The sequence below is a fragment of the Callospermophilus lateralis genome, chromosome 17 (assembly GCF_048772815.1).
Source record: "Callospermophilus lateralis isolate mCalLat2 chromosome 17, mCalLat2.hap1, whole genome shotgun sequence".
NCBI classification, from domain to species: Eukaryota; Metazoa; Chordata; class Mammalia; order Rodentia; family Sciuridae; genus Callospermophilus; species Callospermophilus lateralis.
The window spans coordinates 77,412,158-77,436,996 of NC_135321.1; the positions used below are offsets into that span (position 1 = coordinate 77,412,158).

The window sequence follows — 24,839 nt, forward strand, 5'->3', positions numbered from 1 at the left end:
CCAAATATTTAGTTAGCCTGCCCTGGGTCATAATCACACAAAGAAGTCAAAGAACCTTCATTCCAGAAAGAAAAAAGCTTTTTACTCCACCAGCAAATCTGTTGTTGCCTTTCTTCCTGGAACATGGTGCCCAGCTAGGACTCTTTTCCAGTTTGGGTTCTTTCCCAGCCCCCTTTGTGGCTAGGTATGGCCTGGAGTTAGTGGTCACCAGAGGACAGTGGGTAGAAATGGTATGCAAGGCCACCTCTCCTTCAGAGCTACCCTGCACTTCTAGTCCCCCATATTGTGACTTGTGTCCTTCACAAAGACCAGGCCAATATCCTCAGACACTAGAGCAATGAGATGGGGAAGACCTTGGTTCTTGCACAACTATGAGAACAGCACCACCTGCAAATGGGTCTTCTCCTAACAGCTGGCACGCACAATGCAAACAGTATTCTCCACACTGCTGTGTCTTGGGGCATTTGGGAACAGGAGCCCGATATGGCATGTTCTAAGGCACCCACAGCTCTTTTCCACAGGTTACTTTCAATCCCAGATCACTGCACTTCCCAACAATACTTCCAAACCACAAAATGAAAGTTAGGTAAGATATTGCGCATATCAGCTTAACACCCAAACTGATCATATATTCCAATGAGCTCTGAAATCAATCTTAAAAGTAGAAGTGTTGAAAACAAGAGTATCACAACAACTTACCAAAAGTGCCATAAAATCCTCTAGGGCCACAGGTTCCCACTCCATACTTCTTAAGAGATGCTAAAGCTGCTGCCTATATTTTAGGAAAAATTTATATTTTAATAATTTATCTAAAAGTATAAAAATCAACATTTTCATGCTTTTAATTCTTTAACTCACACAGTTCCTTATCCTTCTTCTACTTCTCTTCCTTTCTTAGAACTAAGATAATTCTTTTTATTTTTTTTTATTTATATGCGACACTGAGAATTGAAACCAGTGCCTCATACATGCTAGGCAAGTGCTCTACCACTGAGCCACAACCCCAGCCCAGGACTAAGACAATTCTAATAGGATGTAAGAAAACTACAGGTGTGAAGACTCAGGTGTATGACTTAAAACATGGAACAGTTATATTAGCTTGACTCTCAAAATCTGGTTAACCAAATGCCTTTATATTTTTTACATTGTGGACCTAAGTCTTTCCTGAAAAATGTTTGCTGCTTCACAATCCCAATATTGGGAATAAATCCCTAGCACCTTTCTGACTAACTCAAGTCTGGTTTACTTGGTACTTCGCTGTCACCTACACTAAGCTCTATGAGACATTCTTTTTTTTTTTTTTTTTGGTACTGCTGATTGAACAAAGGGGCACTCAACCACTGATCCACATACCCAACCTTATTTTATATTTTATTTAGAGACAGGGTCTCACTTGAGTTGCTCAGAGCCTCACTACTGTTGAGGCTGACTTTGAACTCGTGATCCTCCTGCCTCAGCCTCCAAGCCGCTGGGATTACAGGCATGTGCCCTGCACCTGGCACTATTAGACATTCTTGCTTCCCTTTGTCTAAGTCCAGGTTATGGGTCTGTCAGACAAAGCGTAATGGAAAATGCTTACACATCCCTTCTGATAGTCCACACTTACCTTTTATTTTATATTCTGTTTCTTAAGTCAGTAATGTTATATGTGTCTTGGGGCATTTGGGAACAGGAGCCTGATATGGCATGTTCTAAGGCACCCACAGCTCTGCACACTTCAGTATTATATGCTACTCACCTTAACCCTAGGATTATCCAGCAATCCAAGAAAATTAAAGGACGCAAAGTTCACACATTCTTTCCCATTCACCACAATGTTGTGGCTTGGAGGGCTAGGAAAAAGAGACAAAAAGTGATATGCTTCAATACACATTCATGTCACATATTACCCTAGTGGTAGGCACAACAGAGTAGCGAAGCCATTCTGCCCTACTTGCATACCAATCTTCTCTTTTATTTTTAAGGAGTAAAAGGAAAGTAAAAACTAGACACCTTTCCATAATTCTATTCTGAGTAACTTACCATGTACTACTTAAATAAAAAAGAAAAATGAGCTAAGAATTCCAAGATGGACAAATGGCAAATCTTTGCTTTATTTTAAACTTTGCTTAAGAAAGAAGTAGCTAAATAAAGTATCTCAGAAATATCTGGAATTATACAAATAGGCAGGAAACATAAAATGATCAAGATCAAAAGCAAGAATAAGCAGAGTAAGCTATGATTAATGTTTAAAAATAAACATTATCTATAAGAAGTCATGAAAAAAATACTAGGGATTCCCCATTCTTACCCTACCATCTCCCCCCAAATTAGGAAACTGATCTGAGCATGGCTAAGATGGGAGAATGGGGACCCCCTGGTAAGCCCTCTCCTGAATACACTGAAGTATAAGCCATGCTTCAAAAAATATGGGGTCAAACTACAGGTCATGAACCATTTATTCAAGGACTGTGAGACATGTTCATTACAACCAGCCTATTTTGACTAAAGGAAACAATAAGAATATAATGGAACAAAGGAGACACAGCCATTGCACAGGGTGAGGGAAAGGACGGGGCCAGCAAACTCTGATTTCAGTTTTGTTTCTGTATTAGCCCGTGAACTGGGTCACTCTATAAAATGCACTGAAGCTAGAAAAGACTGAGAAATGTGGCTCCTGTGGATAGTCTCAAATAGAATTGGTAATTTCATGAGAAAAATAACACAAAATACTGGAAAACCAGAGAAGGAAAAGTCAGTCTGAAGTAAATTCACAAAAGCAAACTGACCCATACAAAGGCAAGAAGACTCAGTGAAAATAAAATGGACTGTAGATAGACACCATCTGCATTATGACTGCTGACAGCACTGGATGCCTAGGATGTCACCTGGATTCTAGATCAGGGTCATCACCTCTAAAGTAGGGGAGAATCTCTCTCTTAGGGTAACTGTGATTATAGAAGGGCATGCTCCATAAAAGATACTCTCTAAACATCTCCATTGTTCCATGGGCCTTTGAGGGCTTCTTTCAAATCCAGTGTTATTTACTTTCCTACTTATCAGGGCCTTCTCTGAGTGTCCCCAACTCTTCCCTGATTGTGGAGGTGCTGGCCATCACAAAAAGACAAACAAAAACACCTGAGTAGACAAACCCTTACTAGAGGTTGTTGGCTCTGAGAATTTAAGCCATTCCATAAACACTGTAACACAAAAAGAATGTAAAATATCAAGAGTAAGTACATCCACAGCTCCAGACTACATAGCCCTAAGCTGCCAGGGGGCAGCATAACATGATGTAAGGCTGGTATTTTGGTCTAGCGCTTAGAGAATGAAAGGAAAGGAAATTAGCATCCAGTGCAAACTAAAGTCTCCTACCTGTCCTCCATGCAGACTAGCTGGAATAAGTCAAACAAGGTACTAGATACAGGAATCTTGGAGCTAAAACCCCACACGGTACCTTGCAGAAGCAAGTCAGACCAAAGATACCTTCACAATCAAGGTTTCAGAGGACTTAAAAGGAAGGAAGAGAAAACTCTTCCCAATCACAATCACAACCCTCCCATGAGCAAGAGTCAGCAGACAAAAGAGCGCAGAGGGAGGAGCACCTGAGAACTCGAGGTGCCAGAACAAGGAGGTGCTGAGGGTCAAAAGCATGAACACAAAGAAAGATTGAGGCTCTGTGAACCAAAGGACAGGCAGATAGATGTGTACAATGACCACATGTAACTTCCAGAAATGAAAATCAAGTGTCAATAAAATTAGAAATCTAAGATCAGATTAAATACCCAGACACTGTGGAAAATGAAAGAGCTGAGAAATATAAAGAAATGGAAAAATAGGAATCTGCACATACTGGACATGAAGGACACCAAGAAAAGGTTAAAAGAACATTAGGCACAAGGCTGGGTTGTGGCTCAGTGGTACAGCGCTTGCCTCACATGCGTGAGGAACTGGGTTTGTTTTTCATATAAATAAATCAATAAAGTCCACTGGCAACTAAAAAAAAAAAAAAAAAAAAACTTTAGGCAGATGTTCCAAATAAAACAATGGAGAAGAAAAGGAAAAAGGAAGAGATAACATTCAAATAGATAACAGCTAAAAAGTTCTCAGAATTCATTTAGGACTGGAATCAGACTGAAAAGGAAAAACCTTAACAGAGTAAGAATAAATTCCAGAAAGACACATATAGTCAAACTGCAGAATTCTACCAATTAAGAGAACAACTGTAAAAGCCACTAGGAAAAACAAAAGATGGGCACCAATTAGACTGACATTAGCCTCACCAAAATAGTGACAAGAACGTGATGGTGAAATTTTCCAAGGGCTGTAGGGAAAATACCCATCTAGAACTTATTTCTCTCTGTCACTCAAAAAGGTAAAATGAAAACATTTTTCAGTAAGAGATGAGATTATCTTCTACAAACCCCTACTGAAGGATCTAACAGAGAATATATTTTAGGAAAAAAAATTTTAAGTCCAAAGAAGTTGGATAGATAAAGCAATAAATACTCACAGATTAGCAAAGAAACTGGTAACAGGTAAAGGTAAGAAGTTGTAATTCACAAAAATAATAATCCAGGAGGGTGTAAACTGGGGGAACTGAAGCGGGTGAGAGTGGGGAATAACTGAGGTAGAGAGTGGAGAAAGTCCCAGTCCTGCTCAGTAAGATGAGAAATTCTGATTAAAAGTTAGACAGAAAATGCTTATGTTAAACATGAGGATTAAGAAAGAAATGAAGAAAACCTGAGTTGAGAAAATGAGATCAGGAAGACAGAATGCAAGGGGGAAAAAGAAATGAAACCAGTAAAAGCATGGTATTTAAGAAAGATGATGCTCAAAGTAGAATCTACACATCATCTGCTCCAATTTTTATCCCTGCAGTAACAGAGAGCCACATAGGTGAGCCCTCAGTCTCTCACATTACCCAGCACTCCTGCAATTACATCAGCTATTTGGGCAATACGAGCAGCAGAGATCAAGAGCTGCCAATCTAACATGTATTCTCTTGTTTCTACCCTGCCACCTGGAACAGCAGAGGCATTTTCCAGTTGTTCCTGCAACTAGGTGTGGCCAGTGCTGCCTTAACCAACCTGACAAAGCAGAAAGGACCTCTTTTCTTTTCTTTTTTTAGGATTTTAAATTAAACTAGAATAACAAGATTGGCTGTTCTCTAACTTGTTTCTAGACCAAAACTACTTTTATTTTTTAAAAATTTCATTGGTGACTTATAATTATATATGCCAGAGGGAGTCAATGCATTGTATTTGCACATGCACATAACCTAATTTGATCTGCTTACCATCCCTTAGGTGACTTATCAATAGAAGTCACATAACACCTCAAGAGTACAATAGCAGAATGGGAACCTGGGTCCCTGAACATTTGTGGAGCTGTCCCCTCCCTTCACTTGTAGGCAAAGGGAAATTAACAACTATTTTATTCAAACCAGGAAAGTTTGGATTTCCTATTATAAGGTGTAGAACTGAATTCAAACTACTGCCAGAAATGATCTCTATCAATTCTACTTTTAGGTAGTTAAAAGAAACAAATTTCTTCTTTCTATCTCCCTCTTTCCTTCTCTCTGCCTCTCTCTCTTAGACAGACGTAAAATAATTTGACATAAATATAGCATAAATTCCCACCCAAATTATATATTCCTTGGAATAAGACTTCATAATGAAAGTACCTCACAACCAAGTAAACAAACTTTTAAAACAAAAAGACAACAAAAAACTTTACCACAGGGGTCAAATATAGGAGTGACAGTGAATAAATATTTGAGACTTGGGTAAAATACTGCAAAATCACATATGTAAGAAATTATGGATCTCAAGTATTAATGAAGATGTGAAAATGACATCTTGAAAATTAATTTTTGAAGTGATTAAAATGATAAATATGGTATCCAAGGTGTCTGTAAAGAATCAGAATAAGATTACTGCATGAAGTAAGGGGAATTGCAATATTTTCAAATAAAACTACTTGTACGAAGAGATTTAATATATGTATGATTAAATTAGATAGATTATTTTTGGCTATTTCTTATATATCCATTTAATTTTACATATCAAAGTAGCCAAAAAATACCTTAAATTTTACTAGGAAAATTATGAATTATCTCATATTGCAGCAGTATTAATATTTATTATACAAATAACTTAGTAATCACAATAAATGTATACAAACCCCTCAGTTCAAAGATGAAGATACTGGACTGGGGTTGTATCTTGGTGGTAGAGCACTTGCCTATCACAAGTAAGGCAGTGGGTTTGATTCTTGGCACCACATAACAATAAACAAAATAAAGTTATTGTGTCCATCTATAACTAAATTGTTGAAAAAAAGACGAAGATACTGATTGGGCTTTTAAAACCCAATTATGTACAAAATAAACAAGAGTAAAGTTGAAAACAGAAGAGAGAATAATAATTATTAATTACTTATTAAGTAAATTATTAATTACTTGTTAAAACTAAGCTGGTATAGTTACAGTGCTATCAGACAGACTTTAAGATAAAAAAGTATTAGAAAAATGAGGAAAGCTGCTACAAGATGACAAAAGGAACATTCAAAACCACTAAAAAATACTGAGCCCTAAGACACCTAGCAACATACTTTCAAACCTGCAAGATAAAGATCTGCATATGTAACACACAATATAACTTGAACATTTGCAAAAACTCTCAATAAAGACAAAAGTGAATCTCAACAAGAGCACTAGTCTCATTCAGAAAGGATATCATCCACAACATGTCATGATCATAGTCAATAAATTATAAATTACTGAGAAGAACAAATTTCAGGGAAAACATTTATGCTTTAGTTAAAGAAAAATATCAGAATGAAAATTAGAAAATATTAGATCTGAATAACACATATTAAAAGTATAGGTTAATGGTATTTGGAAGAAAATTTATAGCCCTCAACACAGATACAGGAGTTTTTAAAGTTTGCCACAAATTCATTTGGCACTAAAACCTGTCCTACACTGATGATGAACTATTTATTGCTTTTACTTATTCTACTGAGTGCAAATATTCACATGGGATGCTGCCCCAGGCTTCACGAAAAAGTGGTTCTCTAATAAGGAATAAGTACTTCATTATATTTCAAAACCTAAATAATTCTGAATTGTCCACTCTAAAGGTTTTGGAAAACTGACTGTGAATTAGTACTAAAAAAGTTAAAAATGTGTATTTTGTGAGTTCAACTGTATCAGAAAAAGAACAGTGTGAATCTAAAAGATGTAAAAGAAAGTTAAATATCAGGAAGCATCATTCAATTTGAAAAAAATACATGATATATAATGAAATAAAGAAAATTATGAATGCTCTTAATAGAGACAGAAATGATATTTGATAAAATCCAACATTTATTTATAAATTAAAATTCTTGGAAAACTAAGATCAGAAACGTATGTTCTCAAACTGAGAAGATAATATATACCCCAAATCTATAAATATTAAGTGGAAATTAATGGAGAAATATTCTGCAACAACAGGAACAAAACAAGAATGCTTGATTTTTTTATTGCTCATCATATTAATAAAGGCCATACTGTATTATGAGGCAAAAACTATTATCTCTACAAACTTCAAAATTACATGGAAGGATAAGAAAAGGAAACTAAACTCAGAAGGAAGAAGGTGGCACATATCAGTAATCCCACCAGAGGCAGGAGGATTTCAAGTTTGAGGCCAGGCAGGATGCTGTCTTATAATAAAACATAAGATTCTTAGTGAAATTCTGTCTCAAAATAAAATTTAAAAACAGCTGAGAGAGTAGCTCAGTGGTAGAGTACTTATCTAGCATGTACAATGCCCTGGGTAGAATACCCAGTAATGCCCAAAAAGAAAAGGGGAAGAAAGTACTTTACACAAAGAAGCAGTAAATATTTCAGACCCTGGTAGTGCTAGATTTGGCACTGGTACAGATAGGCAAAGAGACATAAGAACATGGAGTGCAGGAAATTGTATACATAAAAATACTTGAAAATGAGAGCAGGTGCCCCACAAATTACTAAGTTACACATAAATTTCTCTATATGGGCAAAGTTAAACTACCAGTACAAGAACGTGAAAAATATTTTTTAAAAGATCCTGTTAGCTTTTTAAAAATATCTTGTGACTTTGGAATTAATTTCTTAAGTACATAAGCCACCAAATAACAAAACAATGCCACACTGGATGCATTTGACCAAGTTAAAATTAAGGAATTTGTTTTCATGATACCAAAGTCAAAGTAACAGGTGATAGAGATTTATTACATTACACTGAATCTAAGAGGTCATCAATTATATTTTATCTATCACTATAAAAGAAAAACAGTGTCAATTAAAATGAAAGAATATATTTTTGTCATGTAGACCTATTTAGTTTATATTTAACAAAAAGGTTTATTAGTCATTCTTAGACACAGATCTTTGTCATACTGCTTTTATACTTACGGAAAGGAAAATATAATAGATACATCAAAATATACCTAAACCTCTTTATCCAGTTGTCTTTCTCTTCTGCTGAATCATCAGTATGCTGGGTATTCACGCAATATTCTCCTTGTGCTGTCAGGTGTATTTTAGCATTTTTAAAGCACCCCTAGATTACCTATTATTGTTATTGTCTTTCATTCTCAAGTTTTGATGCTAAAATTTTCCTACTGGAACAATCTCACAGTGTCATCTTTCCCCCAATCAAATCACATGTTTCTATAAAGTAAGTTGTCACTGTCCAAAGGCAACAGGTAGTCAAACTGATATTCAAGCCATGTTTTAGTCACAGCAACTTCTCTTCATCTGCTCAGTGTGGTCAGGCTGTTTCTCCAGCCATACATTGCCTTACTGACCAGCAGTGCATGTGACTTTATAGTAGCACTGACAGTAGGGAGAGCCAAGACCAAGTTCATCAGTACATAGGCAATGACAACCACAATGTCGCTAGCCAACAATGACTCATCAATGACTCTCAGCAACTGATGATTCATTCCTACTTCAGAGATCTCAAAATAGGGGAAAAAACCCAAAACGTCTTAGAATCGATGCAATAGAGTACTACATCAAAAAACTAATGATTAAAATCTAAAATGCACGTATAACTTCTGCTACCTAAAAGAAGACTGGGAATCCAGCAGAAAAAAATAGGTAAAAGATATGATGAGGCTAATCCATTTTTCAAGATGGCAGAAGAGACAGAGTTGCTAGGACACTTTCCTGGCTGCTCCATGGTGTGAAACCAGGAAAACAGATAGGCAACTTCTTAGAAAGATGGGCGACAAAGAATTTTAAAAAGGGAGACTATACTGGGCTTTAATTCTGGACACTCAAAGTAGATTGGGGACCCAGGAGGTTGGATATAATAAAATAAGGAAGAAATCCCCAGTGCCACCACAGCTGCAACAGCTGGAGGCACCAGACAGAATGGTCCCTCCATAAGCAACATGGAAAGAAAAGGGAATAAAGGAAGCCACATTTTTAGGATGCCTGAGGTGTGTCTGAGTATGGAGAGATCAGAGATCAAATACACTGCCCGACTAAACCAAAAGGCTGCTGAACAACATCATTGTGCAGTAAAGAAACCACCTCTCTCCCAGCAGCCTGTGGAAGATAGGAAAGGAACCATATTGAAGTTGCGGAGCTTAGCAACTGGGAAAGCTGATTCCTGGCAAACCTGAGTTTAGCCCGAAATACAAGCCTGGTAAACCCACTGCACAACACAGAGTGTGCCTAATTGACCAGAAGAAAATCAAATGTGGAGAGGGGTTTACCGTGGAGAATACTGATTGTGGAAACTAGCACCTGGCCAGGAATTCGAAAGGGTAGGGGTGGGATGTGAGAGACTGAGTTTGGGGACTGAAGACACCAGGAAATGTGGAGTCTACAGGTGATGGAGTGGACTTAAGAATTAGCTCCTCCACTGCACCAGGAGAACCCAGGGGAGATTTCCTAGGTCTAGTCTTCCAGTGTGGACCAGCAACTGCAGGGCCCTAGTAGTACACAGATTTAAAATCTTCATATCAATCACCATTCAACAAGAACCTAGAGACTTCCTAAGCCTAAACTCCCCCTCCAGGATTCTATTTATGGGATTTCCTCTTACATACTAGCAACCCCACCGTGAGGGTGAAGCAGGCATCACACTCCAGACACTAACACTGCTGAGAAGGGAAGACGAGAAATATATGAACTCCAAAGGAAGCAACTCTTTAACTTTTGATCAAGATTTTTAAAAATTATTTTTTTTTCTTTTCTGTTTAATTGTGACCTGAATGGCTCATGGAGACTTATACATATTCATTTTTTTCCCCTCACTTCTAGCATTTTGGAAGCCAGTTATTTTTCATTGATCAGTATTTAGATATTTCATTAGTATATTTCAGTTTTATTTTTAATATTTTTATTTTTAATTTTAAAAAATTTTTACTTTATATTTCTCTCACCTGTTTCCCTAGATTCTCTTTCTCTCTTTGTCTAACAGCAAATCTCTATTGTTCTTTCACTCCTTCTTTAGTTTTTTACTTATATTTTTTTCTTTCTCCCTCAAAATCATCACATCCTACATCACTTCTGTTCTCTCCTTGTCTACCATTCAAAATTGTAAACCCTTTTGCAAACTTATTATCACTATTGTCTGCAATAACTGATCACATCACTTTTGTTAATTGTGACAATTAGCATTGTAGATGTCTAGCAGAAATTATTTGGTTTAATACTGTATATTGTTTGCATTGGTTGTTGTTCTTATTTGTCTCCCTCTAAATGGTGAAATACTGGAAATCTTCAAGGACACTATAAGTCCAAAGGGTAGAAACTAAACTCTACAACCTCAGACTCATACTGTTAGATGGGTAGACACATAAACTACATGAAAAAGCAAGGGAACAAATCACTCCAAACAAACCAAGATACTTCAATAATAGAATCTACCAACACCACAGTAAAAAAAAAAAAAAGTCAGAGAGGAGTTTAGAATGTACACAATCAAACTGGTCCTCCAGGTAAAGGACAATGAAAGGAGTGAAATTAGCAAGAAACAAGAAGTGAAAGATCATTTCAATAAGGAAATAGAAATTCTAAAAAATTCAGTGGAAAGCATCACAAGCAAACTAGACCACTTGGAAGACAAGAATTTCAGGCATTTAAGACAAAAAACATAATCTTGAAAATAAAGTTGAATGGAAAATTATGTTAAGAAACTATGAACAGAACTTCCAAAAAATATGAAAAAATATGAAAAGACCAAATTTCAGATGTACTAGGATAGATGAAGTCTCAGAGATACAAACTAAAGGAATGCACAATCTTTTCACTGAAATAATATCAGAAAATTTCCTAAACCTTAAGAATGAAATGGAAAATCAAATACTTACAGGACTAACAGAACTACAAATACACAAAATTACAATAGACCCTCACCAATGCACATTTTATGAAAATACCTAGCATATAGAACAAGGATAGAATTGTAAAGGGTGCCTGAGAAAAATGACAGGACAAATTTGGAGGAAAAGCAATCCAGATCTTAGTTGATTTCTCCACCAGGACCTTCAAAGTTAGGAGTTTTGGAATAATATACACCAAGCTCTAAAAGAAAATGAATGTCAACCAAGAAAACTATACCCAGCAAAATTGTTTCAAAATTGACGAAGAAATAAAAACCTTCCACGATAAACGAAAGAATTCACAACTAGAAGCCTGCACAAAATATATCCAATACAACAGTTCATGCAAAAGAAATGAAAAATAAAAGTGAAAACCAGCAAAGGGAGGAACTACAAAAAAAAAAAAAAACAGATAATAAACAAAAATGACAGGCGTAAAAATCATTTCTTAATAATAATGTTGACTGTAAATGGTCTAAACTCATCAATCAAAAGATAGACTGGCAGACTGAATTAAAAACAAGACCTAACCACATGCTGTCTCAAAGAGACTCAGCTCATATGCAAAGACATCCACAAATTTAAGATAAACATCATGCACACGCATCATGTAAATAAGCAAGCTTTTTATCCTAATTATCAGGAAAGTGATCTTTAAACAGAAGTTAATCAGAATGGACCAAGAAGGTCATTTCATACTGTTTAAGGAATTATATATCAAGACATAACAACTGTACATATTTTTGCCCCAAACAGTGGAGCACTTACAGACATCAAACAAACCCTTCTCAATTTCAAGAATCAAACAGATCACAACAGAATAATACCGGGTGATTTTAACATGCTTCTCTCATCACCAGATAGAGTCTCCATACAAAAACTAAATAAAGAAGGTTAGGAACTAAAAAATACAATTAATCATTTAACTTACAAGACACAGAATATTTCATCCATCAATGCCTGAATATACTTTCTTCTCAACAGCAACAAATATCCTTCTCTAAAACAGACCATATCTTAGGCCACAAAGAAACTCTCAATACCTTGCATTTTATCAGATCATAATAGAAAGAAATTAGAAATCAATAATATAATAAAAAACAGAAGCTACTTCAACACCTGGAGACTAAGATCAAGGATTAAATAAAAAAAATTCTTAGAGGTAAATAAGAATAGCAACATAACATCAAAATCTCTAAGATACTATAAAATGAGTTCTAAGAGGAAAGTTCATTGCATTGAGCTTTTTTATTAAAAGAACAGAAAGTCATCAAATAAATAATCTAATATTACACCCCAAAGCCTTAGAAGAAGAACAAATCAACACCAAAAGCAGTCAAAGACAGGAAATAATTAAAATCAGAGAAGAAATCAATGAAATAGAAATAAACAAAAAACAATTTAAATAATCAATGAAACAAAAAGTTTGTTCTTTGAAAAAAAATAAATAAAATTGATAAACCCTTAGCCAAGCTAATGAAGAAAAAGAGAGAAAAAACTCAAATTACTAACTACTTCGAAAATTTAAATTCCAATAAAATAGAAAATCTTGAAGACATCAATAAACTCCTAGAGATATATGTCCTACCCAAATTAAATCAGGAGGACATAGAACATATAAACAGATCAATTTCAAGTAATGAAACTGAAGACACCATCAAAAGCCTACCAACAAAGAAAGGACCAGGACCAAACAGATTCTCAGCCAAGTTCTACCAGACCTTTAAAAGAAGAACTAACACCAATCCTACAAATTACTCCATGAAACAGAAAAAGAGGGAATCCTTCCAAACTCATTCTATGAAGATGTATCACCCTTGATACCAAAATCAGACAAAGACACATCATGGAAAGAAAACTTCAGGACAATATTCCTGATAAACGCAGACATAAAAATTCTTAATAAAAAGCTACAAATCACATACAAAAATACACTAAAACAATAATGCACCATGACCAGGTGGGGTTCATCCCTTGGATGCAAGGTTGGTTCAACATACAGAAATCAATAAAAATAATTCACCACATCAACAGACTCAAAGACAAGAGTCAAATAATTATCTCAATAGATGCAGAAAAAGTATTTAAGAAAACACAGCATCTATTCATGATTAAAACACTAGAAAAAATAGGAATGAAAAGATCATACCCCAACACTGCAAGAACTATATATGACAAACCCAAGGCCAACATCATTCTAAACAGAAAAAATGGAAAGCATTCCCTCTAAAACAGGAACAAGACAAGGGTGTTCTCTTTCACCACTTCTATTCAACAGTCTTCAAATCTCTAGTCAGAGCAATTAGGTAAAAGAATGAAATAAAAGGGATATGAGATCCTATATTTAGAAGACCCAAAAAACTCCACCAGAAAACTTTGACAACTCCTAAACAAATTCAGCAAAACAACATGATACAAAATTAACACCCATAAATCAGTTGCGTTCCTATACACCAGTGACGAATCAACTGAAAGGGAAATTAGGAATAAACAATCTTATTCACAATAGCCTCATTAAAAAAAAAAAATAGTTGGGAATCATTCTAACAAAAGAGGTGAAAGACCTCTACAACGAAAGCTACAGACCACTAAAGAAATTGAAGACCATAAAAGATGGAAAGATATCTCGTGTTCTTGGATAGGCGGAATTGTCAAAATGCCACACTACTAAAAGCACGATACTGATGAATATATAAAGTGATATATTCATATGAAAGAACAGTAATTAGTCATAAAAATGAATGAAGTACTAATATATGCTACAATAAGATGATCCTTGAAAACACAAGTAAAATGAACAAGACACCAAATGTTACATATTGTATGATTCATTTTATATGAAATATCCAGAATAGGTAAATAATACAAAGTGGATTAATGATTGCCAGGATTGGGTATAAGGGGAGGAATAGGAAGGAATGGAGCATGACTGCTAATAGGTTTTGGGATATTTTTTTTGAAGTGATGAAAATGTTCTGGAATTAGAAAGTGGTGAGAGTTATACAACTCTTAATATATTAATTATATAATTAAAAGTTATACAACTTTTAATATATTAAAAACACTTAATTCAGGGGCTGGAGTCATGGCTCAGCAGTAGAGCGCCTGCCTTGCATGTGCAAGGCCCTGGATCCCATCCTCATCACCACACATAGATAAATAAGAATGAAGTTAAATAAGCAAACAAACAAACAAAAACCACCTAATTGAGCCAGGTAATCCCTGCTACTCCCAGGAGGCTGAGGTAAGTGGATCACAAGTTTGAGGTCAGCATGGGCAATTTAGATTCTGTCTCAAAACAAAAAAAAAAAAAAGAAGGGCTGAGGATACAGCTCAATGGTAGAGTACCCCTGGGTTCAATTCCCAGTACCAAAACAAACAACCAACAAACAAAAAAGACCAACTATCCTCCCAAACCACTTAATCATGTATTTCAAAATAAAGAATTTTATGTTACATAGTTATTTCAAAATAAAGCTATTATTTAAAGGAATAAAATCAAGATAAAATATTTATTTTTGTGTCAAGTCAGTACTGAATATAGTTACTGAAAAAATTGAAAAGCAATACACAATTTACCAATAAACAACAACAAAAAAATCCTTCAATCTTTTCCTCGTAGTTTTTGCAAACAATTTACATAATATTCTGCATACTAAAAAAGAATGGATACTAAGGATCACAAAAATTGAGGTGTTTTAACAAATCACTAAAAAATGATAAAATAATCAGTACAATGTGAAAAGTCAAAATACAAAGCTATTTAAAAATATATAAAGTTCATACTATATAGATCTTTCCCAGGAATCTATTTATATTCTGCTAATATAAGAGAGAAAACCAAGACAGAGCAAATAGACAATGCAGGAGAAAGAAAGTAAGTCCTGAGAGAATGGTGACCTGAGATTGCAGGGCCACTGTGTGCAGCAGCTGCATTTAACAACCAATTAGGACTGGAGCAGAGTAAGAGTACTCTGGGAAGAAAAAAAGGAAATAAACCCAAGAGATAACTAATGTGTGTGAAAATTCCAAACAGAGATTTATACACCTAGAGGAAACTGAAGAGACAATGCAAAGAACCAAACAAATGAGCAAAGAAAAATGACTGACACCAGGGAAAACAGAGTGTACAAAAAGAAAATGCACATAACACTGGCCTAATTAATGAATGATATTACTGTAGTCATAAGATTGTAGACATTAAAAAAACTGAAGGACACCTTATAACTGAACTCTGCCAGGGAGAGGTGGGGCGTGTGGCTGCTGTTAGCTGAGCAGCAGATGTCCTGCTAAGGGCACCCAGAGAACCGCACCACAGCCAAGGCCCACGGCCGACTATCGCGCCTGCTAGAGGAAGGCTGCCTTTTCCTCATCCACACAAAGGCTGGAAAAGAGCTCCTACAGGCTTGGGGAGCAACCTGTTTGTAAAAAGCCATTCTCTCTCTCTCTCTCTCTCACAATTAGTGGCTATAACAACATGGGAATGAAAGAAAAAACAAAACATGAAATAACAGCATAAGCAAGTTCCTTGGAAAAAGAGGTAAATACAAGGGAAAAAAACTAAATAGAAAGAGATTCCTTCTAGAAAGTAGAAATCTGGAGTGAGGTAGGATGGTAGATTGCAGTTTTCCTCATTAAAAAAAATTTAAATTATGGACATGAATGACTAGTTATGAGAAGTCATGCTCATTTGAATAGAGGTACAGGACACAAAGGCTATTGTCACCACTCTTTCAGCTCTGAATATTAAGTGTTAGCTAATGCATTAAGAAAATCCAAACTATCTTAAGATTTCATCTCACTCCAGTCAGAATGGCACTGAATATTAAAAACAGCATACTATAGGGACATAGCCATATCAATGTTTAAAGCAGCACAATTTCCAATAGCTAAACTGTGAAACCTAGATGCCCTTCAGTAGATGAATGGATAAAGAAAATGTGGTATATATATACAATGGAATACTACTAAGCATTAATAGAAAATAAAATCACAGCATTTGCAGGTAAATGGATAGAACTGGAGAATATAATGCTAAGTAAGGTTAGCCAATCCCCAAAAACCAAATGCTGAATGTTTTCTCTGATATAAAGATGCTGATTCATAATGGGGTTGGAGGCAAGGGAGCATGGGAGGATCAGACAAATTATAGATAGAGCAAAGGGGCAGGGGCATGGGAGTAGAAAAGATGGTGGAATGAGATGGATATCATTACCCTAAGTACATGTATGAAGACATGAATGGTGTGAATATAGTTTGTATACAACCAGATATATGAAATTTGTGCTCTATATGTATAATATAAATTGTAATGGATTCTGCTGTCATATATAACAAATCAGAACAAAAAATATTTAAAAAAAAAAAGAAAAGAAAAGGTATAGGAAAAAGATGCTACTCATGATACAAAGGAAAACTATGGGTACCAAGAGATGAATCTATTGAAAAAGTACACACTTTGGCAAACATAACCAGAGAAAACCAAATTCAAGTTCTTCAAATAGCAACACCAATTTACCCTGAAACAATGTTATAGTTGAGAGCAGGATGGTCTTTTGAAACAGGAGAAACAAGAGGTTCCGGTTGCCATTCTTCGATCAATTCTTCCTTTTCCTACAGGAGAAAAGGGTTACAACTCAGCACTGTCATTTCACAGTCTTCAGCAATCTCTAAACTATGGGTGTAGCCAGGCACAGTGGTGCACACCTGTAATCCTAGTGACTCTGGAGGCTGAGGCAGAAGGACTGTAAGTCCAAGACCAGCCTTAGCAACTTAGTGAGGCCCTTAGTAATTTAGTGAGATTCTGCCTCAAATAAAACAGTGAAAAGGGCTAGGGATGTGGCTCAATGGTTAAATACCCCTGGGTACAATCACCAACATCAAAAAACAAACAAACCCTCCCCTACCAAACTAGAGGTTGTAATGGAAATTTGCCACAGCCTGGCTAGGCACAATTCAGGAGCCACTTGTCAAAAGAAACGAACTTTATTTTTAGAATACACACAACACACCACACAGCTCCTCAAGAAAAACCCTCAGAGCCCAACTGCCACCACCGGCTTCCCACAAGCCTCTCAACCTCCCCCACTCCTCCTGCTCTTGAGGCCGACTGGCTGGGCCGCGTGGGCAGAGCCAAAAAAAAGTCCCCCAATAAGCAGCTCTGTGGTCTGAAAGATCAGGGAAACAGCCCAATGAGCATCACCACAGAGGAGTCAATCAGTTGGCAGCTAGAAGTTTGCTAAGGCCGCTGTGAGCCAATCATCAGCTGGCAGCTGGAAGTTAAACTTCATGATGTGGGAAAGGGTAATAATAAAATAGATATTGAAAAAAGCATTCTGGTTCTGTCGCAGATGTAAGGATAGCCAAACTGGAGTTTTGGATATCAGCTGTTATGGATTTGAGCCAAATCATCTTCTTTTTGGTCTGTAGAAATCGCTTTAGTTAATCTCTCTGGAATCCAAATTGGCTGCTGTTCTCCCTGTGGAAACGTACAAACAGACCCCCGACTCCAGACAATCACTGGGTCAGAACCTTACTTAATCTCTCTGGAATCCAAATCGGCTGCTCTTCTTCCTGAGGAAACACACAAACAGACTGCCGACTCCAGACAATTACTGGGTCAAGACCTTTCCATTGTCCTGTTAGAATATCCTTCCAAAGTACCTTGGGCTTATGTACATTTTTTGGACACATATGCCTTTCCGCAGCACTAAGTCCTGATGAATCCAAATTTTAAAAGTTTAGAGTAAAAAGGGTTACTTTAAGTTTATCTTTGGGGAATATATACCCCTTCTCAATTCCCTCTTTTTGCTTTAATAAGTACATTTTAATAGTTTGATGAGCTCTTTCAACTATGCCTTGTCCCTGTGGATTGTATGGGATTCCTGTTATATGAGTAATGCCAAATGATGAGCAAAACTGTTTAAAAGAGGTAGAAGTATAACCAGAGGCATTATCTGTTTTTAACTGTTTTGGAACGCCCACAGTGGCAAAATTTTGTAAGCAATGAGCTATAATATCTTTAGTTTTTTCTCCATTCCGGCAACTATCTCCGTCTTTGTTTTCTGAAGCATTAAGATTCCTTCCTGGGGTGTTAATTGGCTGGGAAAATCAACCTTCTACTCTTGAATTAGCAAATAAAGCTCTTCCTGTGGATGATATTCTTCAGAGCCTTTTGGGCACCACTGGTCAAGTTTATGAGCAGGCTCAGTCAGTGATAGAACAAAACACTCTTAAAGAAATTCCCTTTATAAATGAGCAAACCAACCCAAAAGCAGAGAAAGCAGATAAAATGCAAGTAACTGATGGAGAAGTCAAGGAAGTAAAAGTTAAAGTAGATAACCTTTCAGAATCTACAAGTAATTCACTAGTCGGGGGAGAAGAAGCATCATTAGTGGGATCCTCTTCTGTTTCTCCAGGGCCTTTGACAAGTCTTAAGTCTCAGAGGAAAACCACCAGATGTTTCTACAGAAGCATTCTTAACAAATTTATCAATTCAGTCAAAACAAGAGGAAACTGTGGAGAATAAAGAAAGAACATTAAAAAGACAGTTACTCCAAGATCAGGAGAATAATTTGCAAGATAATCAGACTTCTAATAGTTCTCTGTGCAGGTCTAATGTGGGGAAAGGAAATGTAGAAGGTAATGTGAGCTGCAGTGAAACACTTGTTGCTACTACAACAAGATCCCCCCAGTTTATCAATCTGAAAAGGGATCCCAGGCAAGCAGCAGGACGGAGTCAGCAGATAACTGCTTCAGAAAGCAAAGACGGAGATAGTTGCCGAAATGGAGAAAAAACTAAAGATATTATAGCTCATTGCTTACAAAATTTTGCCACTGTGGGCGTTCCAAAACAGTTAAAAACAGATAATGCCCCTGGTTATACTTCTACCTCTTTTAAACAGTTTTGCTCATCATTTGGCATTACTCATATAACAGGAATCCCATACAATCCACAGGGACAAGGCATAGTTGAAAGAGCTCATCAAACTATTAAAATGTACTTATTAAAGCAAAAAGAGGGAATTGAGAAGGGGTATATATTCCCCAAAGATAAACTTAAAATAACCCTTTTTACTCTAAACTTTTAAAATTTGGATTCATCAGGACTTAGTGCTGCGGAAAGGCATATGTGTCCAAAAAATGTACATAAGCCCAAGGTACTTTGGAAGGATATTCTAACAGGACAATGGAAAGGTCTTGACCCAGTAATTGTCTGGAGTCGGGTCTGTTTATGTGTTTCCTCAGGGAGAACAGCAGCCGATTTGGATTCCAGAGAGATTAAGTAAGGTCCTGACCCAGTGATTGTCTGGAGTTGGGGGGTCTGTTTGTACGTTTCCACAGGGAGAACAGCAGCCGATTTGGATTCCAGAGAGATTAACTAAAGCGATTTCTACAGACCAAAAAGAAGATGATTTGGCTCAAATCCATAACAACTGATATCCAAAACTCCAGTTTGGCTATCCTAACATCTGCGACAGAACCAGGATGCTCTTTTCAATATCTATTTTATTATTACCCTTTCCCACATCATGAAGTTCTATTTTGTTTTTTGAGCTCATACAGACCTAGGTTAATGTTTTGCTGATCAGTTCTATTTTTTGACTATAGAGTTTTTAAACATTGCAATGGAGATTTCACCTGTAAAATGTTATAAGGCCTTTACTATTATGTTATGTGTTGTATATATTATATTATGTGTGCACACTTGTGTTTTATGTCGTATGTACGTATGTCCAATATATGATATATGATATATGATGAGCGCTCATGAAAAAATGGATCCAAATATTTTTTTTTTTTATTCACGTGATTTAAATGGTTTAATTTAAATTGGGTAAACAGCTGTTGAGGATTGTTTTAATATGTGAACAAAAAAGGTTAACAGATCTATTTGTTTACTTTCACCTTTCCTTTTCATTATATTTAATAATTCTGTTCAAGATAATGTAAATTGTTCAGAAAATTGTTTTCTTTTAATACCTTCTGGAATGATACATAATTTTTTTCTTTAGCCATTATTGCCAGAATTCCTATCTTCATCCCAGTGCCAGTGAAGACAAAGATAAAACCAATCTACAGCTTCTGCAACAGCCATCACTGAACTGCTTGCAGAACTTGCCTGGACTATGTATCACTTGTATGCATTGTGAACTATCTGTTGATGCATCGACTTGTGGTAGTGTTGGGGTATTTTTGCTGATGGTGTCATCGGTGGTACAATTTTTCCAAAAGGAGCCGTCAATTGGCTTGGTGTATCTTCTTCCCTTCTGCTTGTCATGGTCGTTCAGCTAAAATTTGGGGGCCAACAGAGGTGAGGCAAAGAACCTCACCCCCCTGCTGGTACAAAGACCTATCCACCAGGTATGGCTGTATGCTGGACTGGTAGTCAATGATGGGTAAGATCCAATTGCAATGGTACCAACCTAAGACAGGAGGCTGACGCCTTGAGTCAGCTCATCCGATGATGGATAAGGACCATATGTACTATTGGACAACCTAAGGCAGGCACGGTCCCTAAGCCACATGCTTGTTGTTTAAACAGAGAGGGGGAGATGTTGAGAGCCACAGCCGAAGGGGCCCCAGCAAACTTCCAGCTGCCAGCAGAAATTCATAATGAATTCACTACATAGCTATTGTGGCTAGAATGAAAACAGAATCATTTCTGAGTTTTATGTATTTTGTCCTTAACTCCTTCCTTATCACAAGCTAAAGGTTCTACGGATGACTGATATTTAAGAAAATTTCATTTCTATGATCAGGATTTTTTTTTCTCCCTTACCATACACAATATATCAAGATTCCATTTTAGATGGGGGTAGGTAGGATTCTAACTCCAAATGTCCTTTGTAAAGTCCTCAGGGAGAACTTTTTCCAGGGTTCAGAAATAGTTTAGCTTTTCTCAAGGAACTCATAATCTTTATATAAACTATTATAAAATACAATAGTTTTTCAGACTACTGCTTTCTCCCAGCAAATACAGGAATATAACTTTGGATACTGACTTTATCCCAAACTTTCCCAATATTTTGCCTATGGTGACATTTCATTCGTCTTAATTCCCTTACGTTTCAGAAGATATTTTAACATATCCTGTAGAGCTGAAGCACAATTCCTTTTGAGAGAGATGTAGCAATTACAATCATCCACAAAACAAAACATGTTTAATTTCTTACCTTGACTGTAAGATCAGATCGTTCTTGTAATTTGTAAGTTTTAGAGAAAAGTAGTCTGATTATCCAGAGTATCAGAATTCCTTCCAAAATAAGATGATAAGCAGGGGCCTAGAAGAAAAACATAAAAGTGAAATAAATAAATAAATAAAATATACACTTCCACAGCCTGCACATAACATTTAGCATTCCTGAATGTATTGCCTCTTCTGAACTTTAAATATACTTCTTCTTAAAATTTACTTTCATAAAATAGACTTCTACAGTCTTAATTGAGTGCCAAGAAAAATATATAAAAAGAAGATGGCTGATGAATGAGTTTATAGTGTTCTAATCTAAAGCTAGTAAAAATGTAGAAAGACCACACTGGTTTCTTCATTATCAGTTCCTTAAACAATCCAAATGTGGGCTTAGAAGCAAAGTTTAGCATTAAGCACTATTACCTTTGTGGATAAGCTTCAGCTTGTTCTTGGCAAGAGAAGAGTGCTTGAGTTACAGAAAGTATAACTAGTGTTAAAAATTCAGCCTTTTTATAAACATCCAGATATCAAAATAGATTTTTATATATAACTGAGTTTTCTGAGATGACACTGCCTCAAGTTCTATAACCATTTTACCTGGACTTTCTAAGCAGTCCTATGAATGCATCCGTAAATGTGGTTATCAAAAACCAAATAGCTGCCCCACAACAATTACGTACTTGTTATTTAAAGAGGGAAAAATACTAAAGTTTGGATTGAGTATATAGGCTTCCTATCATTTAGTTTCTTTTTCTACATTAAAGATTTAACCTAAATTCTAAGTGTTTGTAAAGGGTTAATCGTCCTACATCAAACTTGTGTCAAATAATTCCATCCACTTATAAATTTGGAAGTAGAAGTTGAACACTAGAGTTAATATGCCTATGAGTCAGAAAGACAAAAGTAATACCCCACAATGAGTTGATTACTTTGATAAATGATAAAAATAATCTTTGAGGTAAAATAGTAATTCTTTTAACTGGAAGATCACAGGATACATCCTTCCTATTTTTCAGGACAGATAGTTTTTACAGTGGGGTAAGTAGGTTAAAATATGAAAATTTGTATGAAATTTGCATTTAGGTTCTAAAGAAAAGAATCTGCAGAGAAATCTATGCATAAATAGATAATAGTCCAGGTGAGTTTTCACTTGGAGAAAGGAGTTCTGAAATATCTCAAAGTTTACTCATCAACTGAAAATCTTTCAAAAAGAGATCTATTGGGAAACGTGTGTGTGTTGGTGGAAAAGAAAAGCTCCCTCAGTTTTTGGAGGTAAAAAATTTAAAATTACTTAAATGATTAAGTTTACTTGGTACAGTTAAGAATTAAACTTGTCAATTTTAACACTGCTGTTACATCTGAAAAAAACTTATGTGATATTCTGGTAAAAACATCATCATCAACAACAACTTACTTTCAAAGCTCTCTTAATGTCTTATCAATTTCCTTTTCCAATTTCTAACAGTAGACAATTTCTCCTTCCCATGAAAAACCTCTAATGCTTCAGCTTTTCAAATCTCTTTAGGAATGAAAATGAAATTTTAAAAATCTGACACAGAATCCCAATATTTACAACAGTATAAACTATCAGATCCTTCATGTTAATTCAAATTTTTACTGGTAGGAAATGACTAACAAAATATTTCAGTTTAATAACCCTTCTATCACCTCCATCTATCTACTCAAACAGAAGCTAATAGAGTGATGTGGAAACCAGTTGCCACAATCTCTCTGTTCTTCTGCTTAACTGTATGTTTTCAGTCCAGGCTGACTTTCCTGTGGAAGATTCCAGATATTAACTGCATCCTCAATCAGTTAATTATGGGATTCTGTACTCCAACAAGTTGTTATTGGAAAAATCATTTCAAAAAAGGCATTTAGAAACGTAAGCTACATTACTTTCAAGCATTAGACTGAGTGACAATGATTTAAAATTCCAATTTTAAAAATGAATACACCAGAAATTGGAGACTGGAAAACTGCTGGCAAATTCACATATAAACTTTGAAGTCAATGCACAAATAATTTTAAAACTACATACATTCTGTATACACAGTCACAGTTCTTCCTCTTTTTAAATACAAGCCTCCCCCAGTATTACAAAGGACAAAGCAACTGGCAACAAGAACTGGTCTCTTCAAGACAATTCTAAAAAATTGCTGATTCTCCCTTAAACGTAATTTATTCAGTAACAAGTCTAAAAATCCTTTTAGTTTTCTCAAGGACTAGAATTCAGCAGGTAGAGTCTCCATCCCACAAAGAAATCACTCTAAATGAGAAACTCTTAGTCTAGTGAATTAACAAAATTCACAAATGCACTTCTTTTCCTCCTCAAGAACTGTCCACAGCTCCATGTGCTTAGTGACTGCGGCCCTGAACAGACCGAGAGAGGCGCAGCGGAAGTCCAGTTGTCAAGCACTCTGACATCTCCTATGACCTTACGTGTCCCAAACAGCAGCCCCTCAAGAACCCACTCTCTACCTAAAATCTATAGAGAGACCTAGTCTACGAGACGGACAATGGAATGGCAAACGACCCAACAGGCCTCAGTCCTCAGCCACCGGCTTCTTTCCCGAGCCACCCTCCCGTCCCCGAGAAGACGGGCTAAGTCTCTCCAGGCTTTTCCGAGCGGCGCTCCGCGTTCTCCGGCGCCTCCTCTCCCGGCCCCTCCGACGCGCTTTCCCACGGGCCTCGCGCGACTCCCTCGTCCCTTAGGGCCAGCTCTGGTCTCCGAGGGCCCGCCGTTTCCCTCGGCCCCTTCTCCTTCCCCGCGCCCCGAGGAGCCGGAAAACTGCGGCTCAGATCAAAACCTTCCGTCCGGGCCCGGCGGGCCCTCCCCACAGCCCACGCTCGGCCGCCGGGACAGGGGACGCCAGGAGTCCTCTCAGCCAGGGACGCCGAGTCGGCGGGACCGGGTCGGCCCAGCGGAGGCCTCCGACCGCGAGTCCACACGCGCCGTGTCACCCTCCCCAGGGCCGGGGTGTTCGTGGGCCTCCCGGCCCTCGGAGCCCACCTCGTAGAGAGCCTGTACCATCTCCACCAGGACCCACTGCTCTGCGGCGGTCGCCATGGTCTGCCGCTGAGCTTCCTTCCGGAAGGCGGGTCACCAGTACGTCAAATAGTGCGCGGCGAGGCCTAGTGACGTACTCGTGCCCAGCACCTCCTGGCGCTTGCGCACTGAGCCGAAGGAGGCCTGCGGGAGCGAAAGGGAGGGGTGGGGGCGGGGGCGGAGGGAGAAGGGCCTCCGGCTGGAGGGGAGGGGCCTGGAGGGGGGAGGTGTTTGCCTGGGGCCGGC

The 24,839-nt window shown here is 37.1% G+C and overlaps 1 protein-coding gene across 2 annotated transcripts in view; it reads right to left on the minus strand.

Moving 5' to 3' along the window:
* Positions 1-24,639, minus strand: part of Sptlc1 (serine palmitoyltransferase long chain base subunit 1) — a 63,755-nt gene extending 39,116 nt beyond the window's left edge. For both annotated transcript variants that reach the window (XM_076836570.1, XM_076836569.1), the window contains exons 1-5: positions 24,558-24,639; positions 21,528-21,635; positions 16,871-16,965; positions 1,739-1,832; positions 700-772 (exon numbers count right to left, since the gene is read on the minus strand). In XM_076836570.1, coding sequence (XP_076692685.1) covers positions 700-772; positions 1,739-1,832; positions 16,871-16,965; positions 21,528-21,635; positions 24,558-24,614 — 427 coding nt within the window. In that variant the 5' untranslated portion in view covers positions 24,615-24,639. The remainder of the gene's footprint in view (positions 1-699; positions 773-1,738; positions 1,833-16,870; positions 16,966-21,527; positions 21,636-24,557) is intronic.
* Positions 24,640-24,839: the final 200 nt, after the last annotated feature.